The 17,071-nt window shown below is 43.9% G+C and overlaps 1 protein-coding gene across 4 annotated transcripts in view; it reads right to left on the bottom strand.

Moving 5' to 3' along the window:
- Nucleotides 1-14,845: 14,845 nt before the first annotated feature.
- The window catches only part of PARG (poly(ADP-ribose) glycohydrolase), a 184,458-nt gene continuing 182,232 nt past the window's right edge, over nt 14,846-17,071 (bottom strand). For 2 of the 4 annotated variants that reach the window (XM_006097553.3, XM_023761302.1), the window contains exons 17-18: nt 16,833-16,961; nt 14,860-16,055 (exon numbers count right to left, since the gene is read on the bottom strand). In XM_006097553.3, the coding sequence (XP_006097615.1) occupies nt 15,901-16,055; nt 16,833-16,961 (284 nt within the window). In that variant the 3' untranslated portion in view covers nt 14,860-15,900. Of the gene's footprint in view, nt 16,056-16,832; nt 16,962-17,071 lie in introns of all 4 variants that reach the window. The other 2 variants (XM_023761300.1, XM_023761301.1) reach the window with 2 other exon arrangements.

The raw sequence follows: 17,071 nt of genomic DNA, 5'->3' as shown, positions 1-17,071 counted from the left end.
TGGGGGTCAGGGCTGGATCTTCAAAGGTGAGCGGGAACTTGGGAAGCCAAGTCGGGGAAGGGAGAGGATAAAAAGGCAGCCGACTGAGAAGGTGAAGCAGAACCAGAAACACTGGCTGGGATCTGATTTTGAAGAGACTCATCTGCCGTGTTAGGAAATGTAAGTTGTTTTCTTTCCTAAGGACGGGAACAGAGGCTCCCCGCACCGTGCTGTTGTTGCTCAGCTCAGGCACTGAGGCCTTGTTCACCGGGGAGGTATGTTTTCAGGGGAGAAACCAGGACAGACCATTGCCCTCCAGGTTTACTCACAGGTGGTGCAGAACGTCCGCAAATTTGAAAGGAAACAGAAAAGAACATTTCCATCTAAGAACATTTTTTTCTGAAGGCAATAAAGGCAAGGAAGTTATTGATTCCTCTAAATAATATTAAACAAACACAGTGCCAAGGGACTGGAAATTAATTTTCCTTAGAGGCAAAGTAGCAACTGTTTAATCTTTTAAACAACCGCATGAAAAGCCAAAGATATAGAGAATTCTTGCCTCACTTTAGCTGAAACTTAGTTCCAACTCAGGACTCAAAAGTCTGGTGTTCTGATAAGGATGGTTGATCAATACGCCAGATCAATCAGATGTTGAATGGTGGCCCAGAATCTTGCCTCTGGGTGTGATTGCCATCCGCCAGCAGGCCCAGGCCTTCCTTCATGATCCAGGGGGCTAGATTATCTCAGCGATGAGCCAGAGAAAGGCATGGGGCTTTAAATGTGCAGAAGACATTTGTTCCACTCTCCTATTATACTGATTATTGATTTCTTAAGTGGTCCTATGAGTGTGGAATAAGATAGTACGTCAGATCTAGCATGGACAATTCAGGCAGCTTCTGCCTTTAGAGATAAATGTATTCTGGCATCTGATGGTGACTTATTGTAGCAAAAGTCCTGGGGCCATTGGGACTGTTAAGAGGAGAATAAAGTGTGTGAGAAGTAAAAGTCATGCTGCAATGTATAGAAGTGAAAGCTTCTAGCACCAGCACTGCTAGCTGCTGACACAATGACGGGTGCCCTACAGTGCTCACCTCTAATTCATTCTGGAGCCCTACAGGACAGCTGTCATCAGCCCCAATTTCAAATTAGGAACCTGGCACTCAGTAAAGGTGGTGGTTACTTTAGGTCTTTGAGTTTGCAAGACTGCCATGCAGGCCTTCCCATGGGATGGGCAGCGCTGTGATGCAAGTACAGGTTAGACTTTTATTGACAATGGCCCCACTACCCCAATTCTAGAGTGTACTGCATAGCCACTCAGAAGTCCAGAGTCCACAGGTTTGCTGCAAGTTTGTCTGGCCTTCAGAAAATTCACCAAAACAGCAGAACAACATGCAGAATCCACATAGCTAAAACAGATTAGTAAGCAGTGATCTTTAAATGATATAAAATGTGTAAATTATATGTAATCATCCTATCTAATAAAGAGGGAATATGCTAATTGACCCTCACGCTGTCACAAAATGGCAGCACCCACAGCCAATAAGGAGGGAATATGCTAATTGACTGCCCTGCCCTCAAAGATGGCAGTGCCCAGTCCCCTCAGCCCCACCAGGGCGGCAGGCGCGCAGCAAGGCCAGGCCTGCCTCCAGAGTCCCCCAAGCCCCTCAGCCACCCAGCCACCCAGGGCCAGCCCAAGGTGCAGGCAAGCCTTGGATGGTGGCTGCCCAGCCTCCCAGGGCTGCTTGAGGCTCAGGTAACCAGGGCCAGCCGAGGCTTGCGCTGCTGGCAGTGGCAGCTGCAGAGGTGTGAAGGGGCATCGCCTTCCCCTGATCGCTGGGTCGCCTCCTGCCCTTGAGGGCTCTCGGACTGTGAGGGGGGCAGGCTGGGCTGAGGAACGCCGCCCCCTCCAGTGCATGAATTTTCATGCACTGGGCCTCTAGTACATATATAATAACAATAGCTTTACTTTTAAAAGCCTCACTATACAAAAGGCTTTGGGATAGGATTTCTTTTTAAAAAAATATGTTTTATTGATTTCAGAGAGAGGAAGGGAGAGAGATGGAAACATCAATGATGAGAATCATCGATTGGCTGCCTTCTGCACAACCCCTACTGGGGATCGAGCCTGCAACCCGGGTATGTACCCTTGACCAGAATTGAACCCGGGACATTTCAGTCTGCAGGCAGATGCTCTATCCACTGAGCCAAACCAGCCAGGGCTATGGTTTATTTCTGAAACAGTTTCAGTAGTCTGTATTTATTCGGAAATTTGTCCGTTTCATGAAAGATAATTGAGTCTTCTCTCCTTTCTCTTTGTCAAAGTAACTAAAGGTTTGTCAATTATGTCAGCCTTTCAAAAAGTCAGCTTTTTGTGTCATTGATATTCTCTGGTGTTTGTTTAATGCTCTATTTCTTTTTGTTTCTGCTCTAATGTTTATTATTCTCTTCCTTCTATGTGTAGCTTTAGTTTGTTCTGCTTTTTTCCAGTGTCTTTCAGGAGTAAGTGTAGGTTATTGATTTAAGATATTTTTCTTTATTGTAGGCATTTAGAGATATAACTCCATCTCTACGTACTGCTTTAGCAGCACCTATGTTTTGGTATATTGTGCCTTGATTTTTACCACAAAGTATTTTCTGATTTTCCATTTGATTTGTTCTTTGACCCATTGGTTATTTAGGATCATCAATTATTTAGATTATAAATATTTATATATCTTTATTCTTTGAATGATTACTCATAAAATTTTTAACATCCATAGTAAACATTTATATTTAACAATGTCTCATACCTCCACTTGAAAAATACATATTATTTTTTATCACTCCCCTCCAAAATTTCATGACATTGCTATCCAGCACTTTAGTTCTTGTTTTTAACCTCACAAATTAGGCATTAATGATATTCTTGTTATACCAACACTGTTTTTAAAAATTATATTTACTTACACATTACTATAATATTTGTTCATCACTTCTTCTGAAATCATTTACCATCTTTCTAAAGTATATTCTTTCAGAATTTGCTTTAATAAAAGCATAACAGGTAAACACTTAATTTTTGTTTTATCTAAAAATGTATTTTCATTCTTCAAAGATGGTCAACAAGGTTAACAATTGTTCTTTCAGCATTTAAAAGTATTATCTTATTAATTTTTATTCAATAATATATTGTTTTACTCATTATTATTAATTACTATATAATTACTATATAATTTGCAACAAATAAAAATCAACACACAATATTCCATAACTTATTACCATTATATTACTAGAGGCCCAGTGCACGGATTTGTGCACCAGTGGGGTCCCTTGGCCTGGCCTGTGGGGATAGGCCAAAACTGGCTCTCTGACATCCAAGGGACCCCATCGGTGCACCATCAGGCCCAGGGAGGGGCTGTGGGAGGGCTCCAGGGCATGTCTGGCCCATCCCAATCAGCTGGACCCCAGCAGCAAGCTAACCTACCAGTTGGAGCATCTGTCCCCTGGTGGCCAGTGCATGTCTTAGCGACTGGTCGAAAGGTGGAATGGTTGGACACTTAGCATATTAGGCTTTTATTATCTATATTAATAATAGAGGAATATGTAAATTGTCCAGGACACCATCACAGTAACGACTGAACAGCAAGCTGTGTGGGGCAACAAGGCCGGCAGGGGGGTTAGTGAGGGATGACCAAATGACTGAACAGCAGGCTGTGTGGGGAGACTGGGCCAGAAGGGGGGGAAGTTGGGGGCGACCAGGCTGGCAGGGGAGTCAGTTGGGGGTGACCAGGCCAGCAGGGGGGACAGTTAGGGGTGATCAGGCAGGCAGTTAGTCCCAATCCCTGGGATCAGGTGAGCAGTTAGGAGCCAGTGGTCCCAGATTGTGAGAGGGATGTCCAACGGCTGGTTTAAGCCTGATCCCCGGGATTGGGCCTAAACTGGCAGTCAGACATCCCCTGAAGGGTCTCAGTTTGGAGAAGGTACAGGCTGGGATGAGGGGACACCCCCCCATGCATGAATTTTAGGCACCAGGCCTCTAGTACAGGATAATCCTAATATACAAAAACCCTGGGTCATAATGACCGGTAACGACCATGGCTCAACCAACCGGAAGTCAGTCCTGCAGCCATAGCAACCCAGCACTGACTGCTTCCGCTGCAGGCGCAGTGCCCCAGCACTGACTTCTGAGGTGGCTTTGAATCAGGGCCAGAGAGAGGCCTGAAGAGAGAAGCAGGGACTGATCCATTGCCTCTATGGCAGCTTTTGATTAGCACTTGCCTTTCTCTTTCTCTCCCAGTCTGGCCAGCATCCGTGCCTCCATTTCTCTACAGGCCTCCACCGGGGCTGCTGATCAGACCTACCTTTCTGATCAGGCCCGTTAATAGTCCCAGAGATGCTGACTGGCATAGAAACTGACCAATCAGAACCAAATCTGGGTGAAGTGTGAGGAGCCAATGGCTGGTGAGGAGGCGGAGCTTTTGATGCTGACTGGAATAGAAACCGACCAATCAGAACCAAATTGGCCAGCAGAGGAGGGCAGTTGGGGCAAGATCAGGCCTGCATGGGAGGGCAGTTGGGGGCAAGATCAGGCTGTCAGGGGAGAGCAGTTGGGGGTTAGATCAGGCTGGCAGGGGAGGGCAGTTAGGGGCAATCAGGCAGGCAGGCAGGTGAGCAGTTAGAACCAGCAGTCCCAGATTGCAAGAGGGATGCCCAACTGCTGGTTAAACCGGCAGTTTGACATCCCCCAAGGGGTCTCCGATTGGAGAGGGTGCAGGCTGGGCTGAGGGAACCCCCCATCCCCCCACCATGCATGAATTTCGTGCACCGGTTAATTATATTGTGTTAATGTAAAAACATTCAAACCTGTAAAGAATTTTTGTTAGTTTATTTGAGCCAAACTGCTAACAATTGCTGGGAGCAGAATCTCAGCATATTGGGATAATGCTATTCTGGAGCATGTTCCAGAGAATGGCAGTTTTTCATCTTATTTTATACATTACAATCAAAAGGAGATACAAGTGGGCTACATGAAATCCATGGTGATAGATTAGGGAGTCCAGAGAAAGCAAAGCAGGAAACCTCTGGGATTGTATAAAAAGTAAAATGATAGGCACATACTTCTTTTACTCAGCTGGATGCAGGATAGTTAACAGTCAACAATTAACATGATAACAATAACAATGAAGGAATTTATGGTCTCATGGGCATTTGGTTGTGCCCCATGGGGTCCAGAAAAAGGGAAGTTACAAGTTACTCAGACATCTCATAGGTAGGTTATCTTAGATGCAAAAAGACAATAGACTCAGTTAAAGTAAAGATTGACCTTGTCAGGGAAGATACCGGCCTAGGACATGACTGCCCTCTATAACTGCTTTTAGTTAAAGTTTAATTTCAGACCATCCTTTGTGGTTTCTTTAGGTCTCTGAGTTTGCAAGACTGCCATGCAGACCTCCCCTGAGCTTGTCAGGTTATCACGTGGCTCCTTTTGTCCACAATTCTTTAATAATAAAAGGGTAATATGCAAATTAACTGCCACTCCGCAACAAAGATGGCAGCACCCGTAGCCACAAAGATGGTGGCACCAGCCAGAGCCACGGAGCTGGCCAGAGTGGGCAGGATGCTTGGCTTCCTTTGTCGCCCCAGCAACAAAGGAAGGCAAGCCTCCCGCAAGCCCCAGCTGGCTACCGAGGGCCAGCCTCTGGGCGGTGGCCACAAAGCTGACCAGAGGGGCAGGAGGCGGCTCCGGCCCAGAGTGAAGGCAGGAGGCGGCTCCGGCCTGGAGCCAAGGCGGGAGGTGGCAGCCAGAGCAAAGGCCCGGGTCCCAGGTGCCGGAGGGAAGCCGGTGCCAGCAGCCAGGGGAAGGAAGGCCTATTCTTGCACGAATCTTCGTGCATCGGGCCTCTAGTGTCATAATAATATTTTATCTCATTAATTGTATTTCTTTACAGAGTATCGCTCTTTTCTACCTTGCTGCTTTTAAGATCTGCTTTCAGGCTCTGCTGTTCTGTGAGTTCACACTAATATGTTTAGGTATGTATTCCATTAGTTCTAGGAAATTTCTGTCAAATATTTTCTCTCCTCCATTTCCCCTGTTCTTTTATGGAACTCTGGATAAATCTACTTTACATATATTCTGTCGTCCACTTATCTTAATTAAATTTAAAATGTTTTTCCACATTAAAAAAATGTTATGGTTTCCACCTGTTCCACAGCTTGGAATAATGTCTGGGGAGTGTGTAAGCAACTGCCCTGGGGATGAGGGCAGAAGTTCAGGTGGAATTCCCAAGGCCTAGGGACTGCAACAGCGCCCCCTCATGGCCACTGGATTAAGGAGGCCTCTAATCATGCCCAAGAGTGAGCCTTTTGAAGAGGTCCTACCCAAGCTTGGCCTGTGGAGGCTGGTGAGGTAAAAGCCCATCTTCTTGATTAGTTTCACTTCCTGCCCTAGGTAGTGGATTCAAGAAGTCACAGTCATGAGGGGCTGAGCTAGCAGAGCCCAGAGGGTGCAGATCTGGCAGGGTCAGCTTCAGATTCTTTCCTAGAACCAGGAAGGCCTCCAGGGCATCCAACGTGTGACCTGATTCACTTGAGAAAGCTTCTGGTTATCTTTTGAGAAGGCACTGTCGCCACTCAAGATTTCCAGAGACACTTGGTACCCTTGTATTTCTGCCTTGCCAAGTCAAAGAAGTGGCACACACCCTTTAGAGCCATGCATGTAATCCAAAGAGAGTTAGATGTTGGAGCTTCACAAATACAGATTGTCCAGGTAGTGAATGGTGGCCTGGGCTTCATTTGAGTAATTCTGAAGGCTCTGGGAGCTTTTGCTGGAAACAAGACTCTAACCACAAAAGACAGAATTAGCTGGTCTTACATGCATGTGCTATCTGAGAGATAGCCTATACGCTGAGGCTGGACAGGACATTGCAGGGTGATCAGAGCCTAGAAGTAGGATATGCCTGAGGTATCTTCCATCCAAACACTGTTGAATCAAGAGACAGATCTGTGGGGCCTTCAAATGCACCATCTCTTAATTATTTTACATTCTGATCTACTGACTTGCCTCTCTGTATCTCACTTCTAGTAATTTCTTCAGATATATCAGCCAGATCTCAATTATTTAACCAATTTTATATTCCATTTCTTTAGGTTTTAGTAGATCCTTTTCCTAATCTTCCTAATTATTCCCAATTATTCCTTATTGGTCCAAAACTTATTAATGCAAATTATATTGTAGTTATCGGCCCCTGCTCTTAGGATAACCTTGTCTCCCCCATTTGCTTACTATTTGCTATTTGGGAGATGGAATGTTTCAAGAACAAAAAAGCCATAAAACTATGTTATACCTATATAGTTTTTTCAACTATATGTTCACCATATAGTTGTTTTCAGCATTTACTCCACCTTACTATTAGAAGCAGAATTCTCTGGGTCCCTTCATATCCCCAATGTCAGTAAACTAAAAATCCAGTATATGGAGATGTTTATTGAATTGAGGCTTATTACTTTTGAAAAAGGAATGGAGGAGCTGCTATTTCATAGATCCATAAAGGTGTAGAGAATTACATTTCAATAGACTAATGAAAAAGTCTCATGACCGTCATCATCATTAAAAGGCCCCAAAATACAGGTGTTCAATAATAGAACCTTAACAAGGGGCACTTAAGGCCTACCAATGTCTCCTAGTTGTTCTTAGAGACGGAAATCTTCACTGCATTTCAAAGCCATGCCAAGTCTGGCCCCGTAATCAATTCACACTATTCTCGCTCTCTTTTCTAAAAGACTTTATTTTGTAGAGCAGTTTAACATTTACAAAAAGCTAAGCAGATAGTACACAGTTAGTTCCCTTTCCCTAGAGTTTCCACTATTCTTGACATCTTGCATTAGTGTGGTATATTTGTAACTGATAAGCCAATACTGATACATAATTATTAATTAAAGTCTATATTTATGTTAGTTTCTCTGTGTTGTACAGTTTGACAGGTTTGACAAATGCATGTCATGTATCCACCATCACATTATCATAAGGTTATAGTCTAAATACCCTAACAATCCCATTCTCCAACTTTTCACCTCTTCCTACTCTAGATTCCTGGCAACAACTGATCTTTCCACTATCTCTATAGTCATATATATGGAATCATACCATACGGAGCAATGTGCATTTAAGGGTATTCCATGTGTTTTTGTGATTTAATAGCTTATTTGTTTTTGTCACTGAAGAATATTCCAATATATGGATGTACCACAGTTTGTCCACTCACCTACTGAAGGACTGTGAATATTTCTCTCTTTTCCGCACCCAGTGCAGCTAGAGAGCAATCAGGTTCCTGAGTAGGGGCTGCTGGGGATTGAGAAAATGAAAGAAAGAGACAGACTCAGAGATGGAAGGAAAAAGCTGGGGCCGGGTGGGACCACTGTCCTCTGATGGAGAGACAGGGACCCAGAGCCAATACAGCATGTTTATTTTATACAGCAAAATGCCAGGAAGTTTTACTAAAGGTCAAGACAAAGATTATGCGCATTCTTGGGTGGGCACGAGTCGTATTCATTCCTGGTGCTTGGCTGGATTTAGATAACAAAACCCACCCCCTGGCACCTGGGCTGAAGGTCAAGCTGACAACACTCCTGCCTTTTGGCAAAGTGTGTTTCCAGGACGTGGCTTTGCCAATGCCACTGGATTGAGCTGACAATAATTAAAGAAATGCCCATGTGCCTTCCCAGGTGCTCTCTACAAAGGACATCTTGGTTGATTCCAGTCTGGGCAATAATGGAAGAAGCTGCTATACCATTCATGTGCAGGGTTTTCTGTGGACATACGTTTTCAAATCATTTGGGGAAATACGTAGGAATGCAATTACTGGATCAATGACAAGACTATGTCTACCTTTGTAAGAAACTGCTAAACTGTCTTCCAAAGTGGCTGTACCATTTTCATTCTTACCAGCAATTAATGAGAGGGCTTGTATATCCACATCCTCACCAGCATTTGGCATTGTCAGTGTGAATTCTAGCCATTAGAATACATGTGTAGCAGTGTCTCATTGTTGTTTATTTTCAATTTTATTTTTTTAATTAAAAAATTCAATTACATTTAACATACAATATGATGTTTCAGGTGTATAACTTAGTGATTAGACATTTATATAACTTATGAAGTGATCACCTGATAAATTAGGTACCCATCTGACACCATACATTTCACTGTTGTTTTAATTTGCAATTTCCTAATGATATATACAACATTGAGCATTTTTCCTTTTTTAATTTATATTTTACTAGTAGCCCGGTGCACGAAATTCATGCACTGGGGTACGGGGGGAGAAGGGGCCCCTCAGTCTGGCCTTCACCCTCTCCAATCTGAGACCCCTCAGGGAATGTCCAACTACCTGTTTGTGCCCACACTTTTAACAGATAACAGCTCCATTGTTGTTTCTTTCTTATGCTTAAAACCATTGGAATTAGTAGGTATTCAAAGTGTGTATACATTTTGGGGGGACACCCTGTATATCTCTAGTCAGTGGTGAAAGAAACCAACAGCAGATTTGGAACCCCCAGACAGGGAACCTCGCTCACTCCCTACATGTCTCCCCACTTCACTTTCCACCTTCGTGGGAAACACGAGAATCAATGTTTTCTCTCATTAATTCGGAAAAGCACGTCCTGTCACCCGTTGCCCAGCAGGAGTGTGCTAGGCCCCAAGCAAGCAAGGCTCAGTCAGGGCAGCCTTCACTCATGGGTGCTGGCACCCAAAGTGCACATTCCTCCTCTACAGTCGCCCCGACTATCCCACTGTTTCACTGAGAGGACGGAATTCCTCTCTGCCTCTGGGCTCTTGATCTTGAACGCTGACTGAAGGCACCTCAGAGAGGGCCGCCCGTGCCCACCAGGTGTGTCTGTCTGCACCTGCTCCTGCCTCAGCACCTGCATTAGCCCCCAGAGGTGATCTCATAGCTGCACTGGCCTCCGTGGGAACAGGGCATCACCACTCCGCCCTCTCACTGTCATCTCTCAGGTGCCCACTCTCAGCACCCAGAACACTCAGACACTCTCCAAAGGACGTGAGCGCATCAGAGGAGATGTGTGCACATCCTGTGGGGGGTGTTAGGCATGCCGGGTTGATGGAAGTGCGGTGGAGAGGCGGGGGGAACTTGTGCACGCCTTGGTTTGCAACTGTTGCAGGCGTGGGAGGGTGACAGTGTGCTGGGGGATGTTCACACGCCAGGGGGGGATGTGCACACCGGAGGCCTCTGGCTTTGCAGATCCGCAAACCCCCGTGGTGCGGCCAGGAGGACGTCAGTCTGGCCCGCCACGGTGGCTGTCCCTGCGATCCTGCACCTTCTGGGCCAGGAGGCGGATCTTGCGCAGTCACTCCTGGGCGCTGATGGCTGCCTCCCCGCTGTGAAGGGTCACGGATCCGAGTCCCGGGACTGTGCACAGCCTCCCGTGCTGCCCCCCTGCCCACCAGGTCACGGATCCCGGTCCAGGGACCACGGACAGCCTCAAGCACTGCCCCTCGCCCGGCAGGGTCACAGATCCGAGTCCCGGACTGCAGACAGCCTCCCGTGGTGCCCCCCGCCCGGCAGGGTCACAGATCCGGGTCCTGGGACCATGGACAGCCTCAAGCACTGCCGCCCCACTCGCGAGGACATGGATCCAGGTCCCAGACCGCGAACAGCCTCAAGCACTGCCCCCCGCCTGGCAGGGTCACAGATCTGGGTCCCAGACCGCAGACAGCCTTGCCTGCTGCCGCCTGCCTTCAGTATGCAAATTAGCCGCCATCTTGTTGCTTCAGGGTGGGGGTCCCCACTGGGGTGCCTGGCCAGTCTGGGTGAGGGGCTGAGGGCTGTTTTCAGGCTGGCAGGCGACTGAAGCTCCAAACCTCTCTCTCTTTTTTTTTTTTTTTTATTCTGGCATTTATTTACATTCTATGCCTGTCACTGGAGCTGAGAGCCGGCTTTCTCTCTGAGGCTCGGCTGCTGAAAGCAGGTTTCTGGCCTTTGTTTACCTTCTGTATTTGAAACAATGTTGCGGTCTTGCTGGCTGAAGCCTGGCTGACTGAAAGTGGTTTCTGGGGTTTTGTTTAGCTTCTATATTTGTTACAATGTTTCAAACTGCAATCTCAGAGGCCGGCAAGGCAGGCGGGGAAGCTTGGCTTCCTCTGTCACTGAAGCAAGCAAGCCTCCCTGTTCGCTTCAAGCTGCCTGGCTGCCGGCCGCCATCTTGGTTGGCAGTTAATTTGCATATCTCCCTGATTAGCCAATGGGAAGGGTAGCGGCTGTACAGCTAATTACCATGTTTCTCTTTTATTAGATAGGATTTTAATTTTTATTTATTTATTATTTTTAATTCTCACTCGAGGATATGTTTTTATTTATTTTTTGGAGAGAAAGGGAGAGGGAGAGGTGGAGAGAGAGAAAGAGCGTGAGAGAGAAACATTGATCAGTTGCTTCTCTTAGGCACCCCAACTGGGAATCTGAACCTACAACCTTGGTATGTGCTCTGATCGGGAATCAAACCCGCAACCTTTTTGGTGTACAGGATGACACTACAACCTGAGCCAGGGTGAGGAGTATTTTTTAAAAACACAAGTTTTTAGAGCAGTTAGGTTTACAGCAAAATTGAACAAAAGGTAGAGATTTCCCATATATCCCCAGTCCCCATATATGCACAGCCTCCCCCTCTAGCAACATCCTGCAACAGAAAGGGACATTTATTATAACTGCAAAACTGACATGGACACACAATAATCACCCAAAGCCCATGGTTTACATTAGGGCTCACTCTTAGTGTTATAGCTACTCCAATCTATAATAATAAAAGCATAATATGCAAATCGAACAGCCAAACTGCAGACGACCTTACGGATGACCTTCCAGACAAAGCCAGGGCGGGGCTGTGAGGGCCAAGGCAGCCAGGGCTTGGAAGGCCTACTCTTGCACGAATTTCATGCATCGGGCCTCTAGTAAATTTAATAAAATGTAAAAAAAAAAAAAGAAAGATGCTCAATGTTATATATCATTAGGAAACTGAAAATTAAAACAAGTGATATGTACAGAGGTGGGCAAAAGTAGGCTTACAGTTGTGAGTACATGAAACAGTTTATTCTTAATTATTATATTACTAGAGGCCCGATGCACGAAGATTCATGCAAGAATGGGCCTTCCTTCCCCTGGCTGCTGTCACCGCCTTCGCTCTGGCCCGGAACTGCCTTTCCGCCTTCCCACACTTCCCAGAGGCCCAGAGCGGCTGGGGCAGTGCGGAACACCCCCGGCCACTCGGTGCCTGCAAATGCAAATTAACCCATCTTTGTTGGGTTAATTTGCATACTCACTCCTGATTGGCTGGTGGGCATCACGGAGGTGAGGTCAATTTGCATCTTTCTCTTTTATTAGTGTAGATTTTCCATCTGAACAACTATAAACTTACTTTTGCCCACTCCTGTGTGGTGTCAGATAAGTGCTAGATTTATCAGGGTGATCACTTTGTAAGTTATGTAAATGTCTAATCGCTATGGTGTGCTCCTGAAACTAATCTAATATTGTATGTCAACTGAAATTGAAATTTTTACATTCTATGGGTTTTGACAAATGTATAATGGATACATACATCTCCTTTACTGGTATACTAAGAAGTGTGATTGCTGGATTGTATAATAAGAGTATATTTAGTTTTATATGAAATCACCAAACTATTTTCCAAAGTGGCTGTACCATTTTATATTTCCACCAGCAATGAAAGAGAGTTCTTGTTGCTCCAATTTGGAGCATTTGGTGTTGTCAATGTTTTGGATTTTCACCATTCTAATCGGTGTGTAGTGGTTCTTCTTTTTAACTAGAGGCCTGGTGCACAAAAAATTGTGCACTCGAGGGGGTCCCTCAGCCCGGCCTGTGCCCTCTCGCAGTCTGGGACCCCTCGGGGGGATGTCCACCTGCTGGCTTAGGCCTGCTCCCTGGGGGATTGGGCCTAAGCTGGCAGTCAGACATCCCTCTGGCAGCCCGGAGCCCTCAGGGGATGTCCACTTGCCAGCGGGGAGCAGGCCTAAGCTGCAGTCGGACATCCTTAGCGCTGCTGAGGAGGCAGGAGAGGCTCCCACCACCACCCCTGTACTGGCAGCCGTCAGCCTGGCATGTGGCTGAGCAGAGCTCCCCCTGTGGGAGCGCACTGACCACCAGGGAGCAGTTCCTGCATTGAGCGTCTGCCCCCTGGTGGTCAGTGTGTGTCATAGTGACCAGTCATTCCCAGTTGTTCTGCTGTTAGGGTCAGTTTGCATATTACCCTTTTATTATATAGGATTGGATTGTTTTCTTATTGTTGAGTTTAAGAGTTCTTTGTACATTTTGGATTCAGATCTCTTATCAGATAAATGTCTTGCAAATATAGCTTGCCTTTTCATTTCCTTAATAGTGTCTTTTGCAAAGTTATTTATTTTAATTAGGTCTAACCTATCTATTTTTTTCTTTCATGAATGGTGTTTTTGGTGTTGTATCTAAAAACTCATCACCAAGCCAAAGTCACCTAGGTTTTGGCTTGTTATCTTCAAGAAATTTTATAGTTTTGTATTTTACATTAGTTTATGATCATTTTTAGTTAATTCTGTGAAAGGTATAAGGTCAGTGTCTAGATTAATATTTTTTTGCATGTGGATGTCGTTTGAACATTTGTTGAAAAGACTATACTTTCTCCATTGAATTGCCTTTGCTCCTTTGTCAAATATCAGAAGGTTTCTTGTTTTAGCTGGAATTACATTGTCTTAGTCTGAACACTGCACATTTAATTGATTAAAAATGAAAACAATTAGCTTAACAAATGAATTTTACTTGATATCAAAGTATTTCAAAATATGGGGACTTTGAGAACAAAACAATAAAAGGGGTCCTTGGTGAGAAGGTGGAGACCATCATGTCGGAGTGTTGTAATTTCTATTAAGGTTTGTGAGAGTAACCTATAAACTTAGACATAAAAATTCAGTATTTAGGAAGAAATATACTCTCTCTAGAATTGGTAGTAGCCTAAAATATACTCTAATCTGCTGCTGAACATGTATGAAGCACAGTATTTCAGAGTATACATTTATTCCACAGATACCATATTTCATTAATTCCAAAATGAACTTTTTCTTCATATTGTGGCACCTGAAATCCAAATACTTACAAAATTAATGGAATATCATATTCCAATTTGCAGTAATTTTTAAAAATGGTACATAAAAGAAAGGTTTTATAATCTATGGGAGGACTTCTTAGCTGGATATAACGGCTTAGCTCCCACATAATCATCCTATACTTTTCACAGTGTTTTAAAGAACTTTTCACTTAGTCTTGGGGCTGGGTAAGAAGGGAAAAATATGGAGCTAGAATAAAGAAATAAAATATAACTATGAATGTTTACCAAAGCATAGAATGGGTTAGAGAGGAAAGAGGAAACTTTAGTATCAACAGAAATACAGCCAGACACTTCGGATCTAGGGAGATGAATAAAAATCTTAGTTACTATGGCAAAAAACTTGGTTAATAGTAAGTGGCTGCCTTTAGGTTCCAAATCCATTAACCTCTCAATCTATGCAAACAAAAAAGTTACAGACATTGGCCAAGCCCCCTTTATTCCCTGCCAATGCTGACACCAGGAGTTTGGACCATCACCCAAACTCCTCATTATTAGGATTTGACCTCCAATAGCTTTTCCTGACACTGACTATAAACCAGAACTTCTACGGTATGGTTTACAATTATTTTAGAAACTGAAATAAATGCTTTTGTGATTAAACTCTACTCTCCATTAACACAGAATTGGTATTGGTTTTTACTTGAAACCTTCAAAAGACATTATTAGTTTGTTGCCAGTTTTAAAGGGACACAACTGTAAATAAGATTTGAAACAAAGGCCCTGATAAAGCTTAAACGGAATCCTTTTCCACAACTCCAGTTTTATTTAGACTTTATGTGGTTGCACAGACACGCTTAGAGAAGATATATTTATATTACATATAAATATAGATAATGAGTTTCTGACAAATGATTGTTAATGAAAATTTATTAACTATATAACCTTGAATACCAGAGAAACTTCAATATGAACAAATCAACACTAAGTTCCCAGTTCATAAACTTTGGTTGTATGATGATGCCTTAAGCACCAAGGAACAAACAATAATCCTAATTTAAAAAGAAAAAGAAAAAATCCCAAGAAACAAAAAATCCCTCAACTCTCTTGAATCTAGTTTTTTTAAACATCATTTGGGGAAATTCTCTCTTATTCTACCTTTTTTCCCATCTTGGTCAGTTTCTATAACCATTATCAATAAAAATTGATGAGGGAAAAAAGGACAGAAAAACTATAACAGATAAAGGTGATGTCTCAAAATAGGTATTTCTGGAAATTATTCTGTCTTAAATACAAAATTGTTTTAACTTAGGAGATTTGAATTATATAACATGAATGAAAAAAGCCCAGCTCTTAGTTTTCTAAATTCAAAATCTCAGACAATGTAATCTTACCAAGAGCTGGGATGAGAGGCCCCTGGAGAGAGCTTTAGCAGACCCAGCTGAAGAGATTCGTGGACTGCAACTTCTTCCCTGGCGCTACTGGGTCTGTGGTACAGAGGCCATTGGTATAATACACAGGCATCAAAAAAGAGACCTGATGGGATGAGCCCAACCTTTCATGGGACTTCCCAAGAAATCTGACGGGCAAAAGGAAGAACAATCAGAGTGGAGATTGAAACAGGATAAATGAAAACAATATATATCTAAGTTGACACAAGTCCAGATGGAGGGGACTTGGATGTACACACTGACAACTGCCACCGCGGAGAAGAGATGGCATCCTTGCACACAAGTGTGGATTATACACACATTCTATGAAGTCAGTTCATATATTACACCTGACAATTCACACAGGATGTTTCTGCAAGGAGGTGGAAGGAGGTTCTAGTCACTCTGCTCCTCAGGCCCCAGTCCTTTGTCCTGGCTGGTTGGTGGTCTCCGCACAGGACTCAACGGCCTGGTATATGAATGGGTAAAGCTTCATGTCAGGTCCGGGGGTGGAACAGTTTCTACATTCTTCATTGTAATAGCGTAGCAACAGCTTATATACTTCTCCTGGGAGTAAAGGGCAAGACCAATTTGCACATTAAGGTATATAGATGGATGAAACTACTAAACAACACTCAGTTTTATCTTAATCTAAATAACATATGTTTAAATTTGAAAATAGAGTATGAATTTCATATGCCTGGAAGGCTTTCCTGACATAAAGATAAAAATTTTAAAAATACCTTAAAGAAACTATTTATTAGCTCATGATTCCAACAGGCTATATACAGGGTGGGGCAAAAGTAAGTTTACAGTTGTGGGTACATGAAACAGAGTTCATTCTTGTATTAGTATGTATTCATTACTGTACTATTTTCCATCCGAACAACTGTCAACTACTTTGCCTCCGTGTGTCGCACATTATCCACGCATCCTTTGGGAGGCTGCAGCAGCTCTGATTCTGCACTGGGCTCTCCTGTCCAGCGGAAACACTAGGTGAGCAAGCTGGCATGTCTGCTAAGCAGAGCTCAGAATGAGGCTTCTTAGGATTGAACTTGCCCCCTACGCTTCCTTCCTTTAGTTTTCTGTACACACAAACATAAAAGTGGACACTAACCCCAGCTTCTTAGCCTTTACTTTAATAAGATGATATACCCTTTCAAAACTGTGAATGACACTTTGCCAGAAAACAATGATCCTACCAATGACGCCTCTCTAAAACTTTGCCTCCCCTCCTCAAAAATCACACTTGATTTTTTTCTTATTCACTGTGATCCATCCAGATGTGGCAGGTGCCCCTCCTAAATCCATTGGACAGCAGTGTCAAGACTGTCTCCTACTTACCAACAGTCAGTTTCCTTTCGGTAAGAAAAGTGTGCATGCTGTAAATGTCTCTCATCAATTCCGAGTCCCCAAAGGTGAAATAAACCACATCCCGCTCAGCTACAGCAGCTGCCAGTATCTGTATTAAGGCTGCGGCAAGAGAGAAAACACAGCTATATTATGACACTTCCATGAAGACACTGTTAGTTCTTTCAACCAGCTAAATTATAGCTGGTGTGCCTGAGAGGAATCCTGCATTA

Source organism: Myotis lucifugus, unplaced genomic scaffold (genome assembly GCF_000147115.1).
Source record: "Myotis lucifugus unplaced genomic scaffold, Myoluc2.0 scaffold_206, whole genome shotgun sequence".
NCBI classification, from domain to species: domain Eukaryota; kingdom Metazoa; phylum Chordata; class Mammalia; order Chiroptera; family Vespertilionidae; genus Myotis; species Myotis lucifugus.
This window is presented reverse-complemented; position numbering and strand designations above follow the sequence as displayed.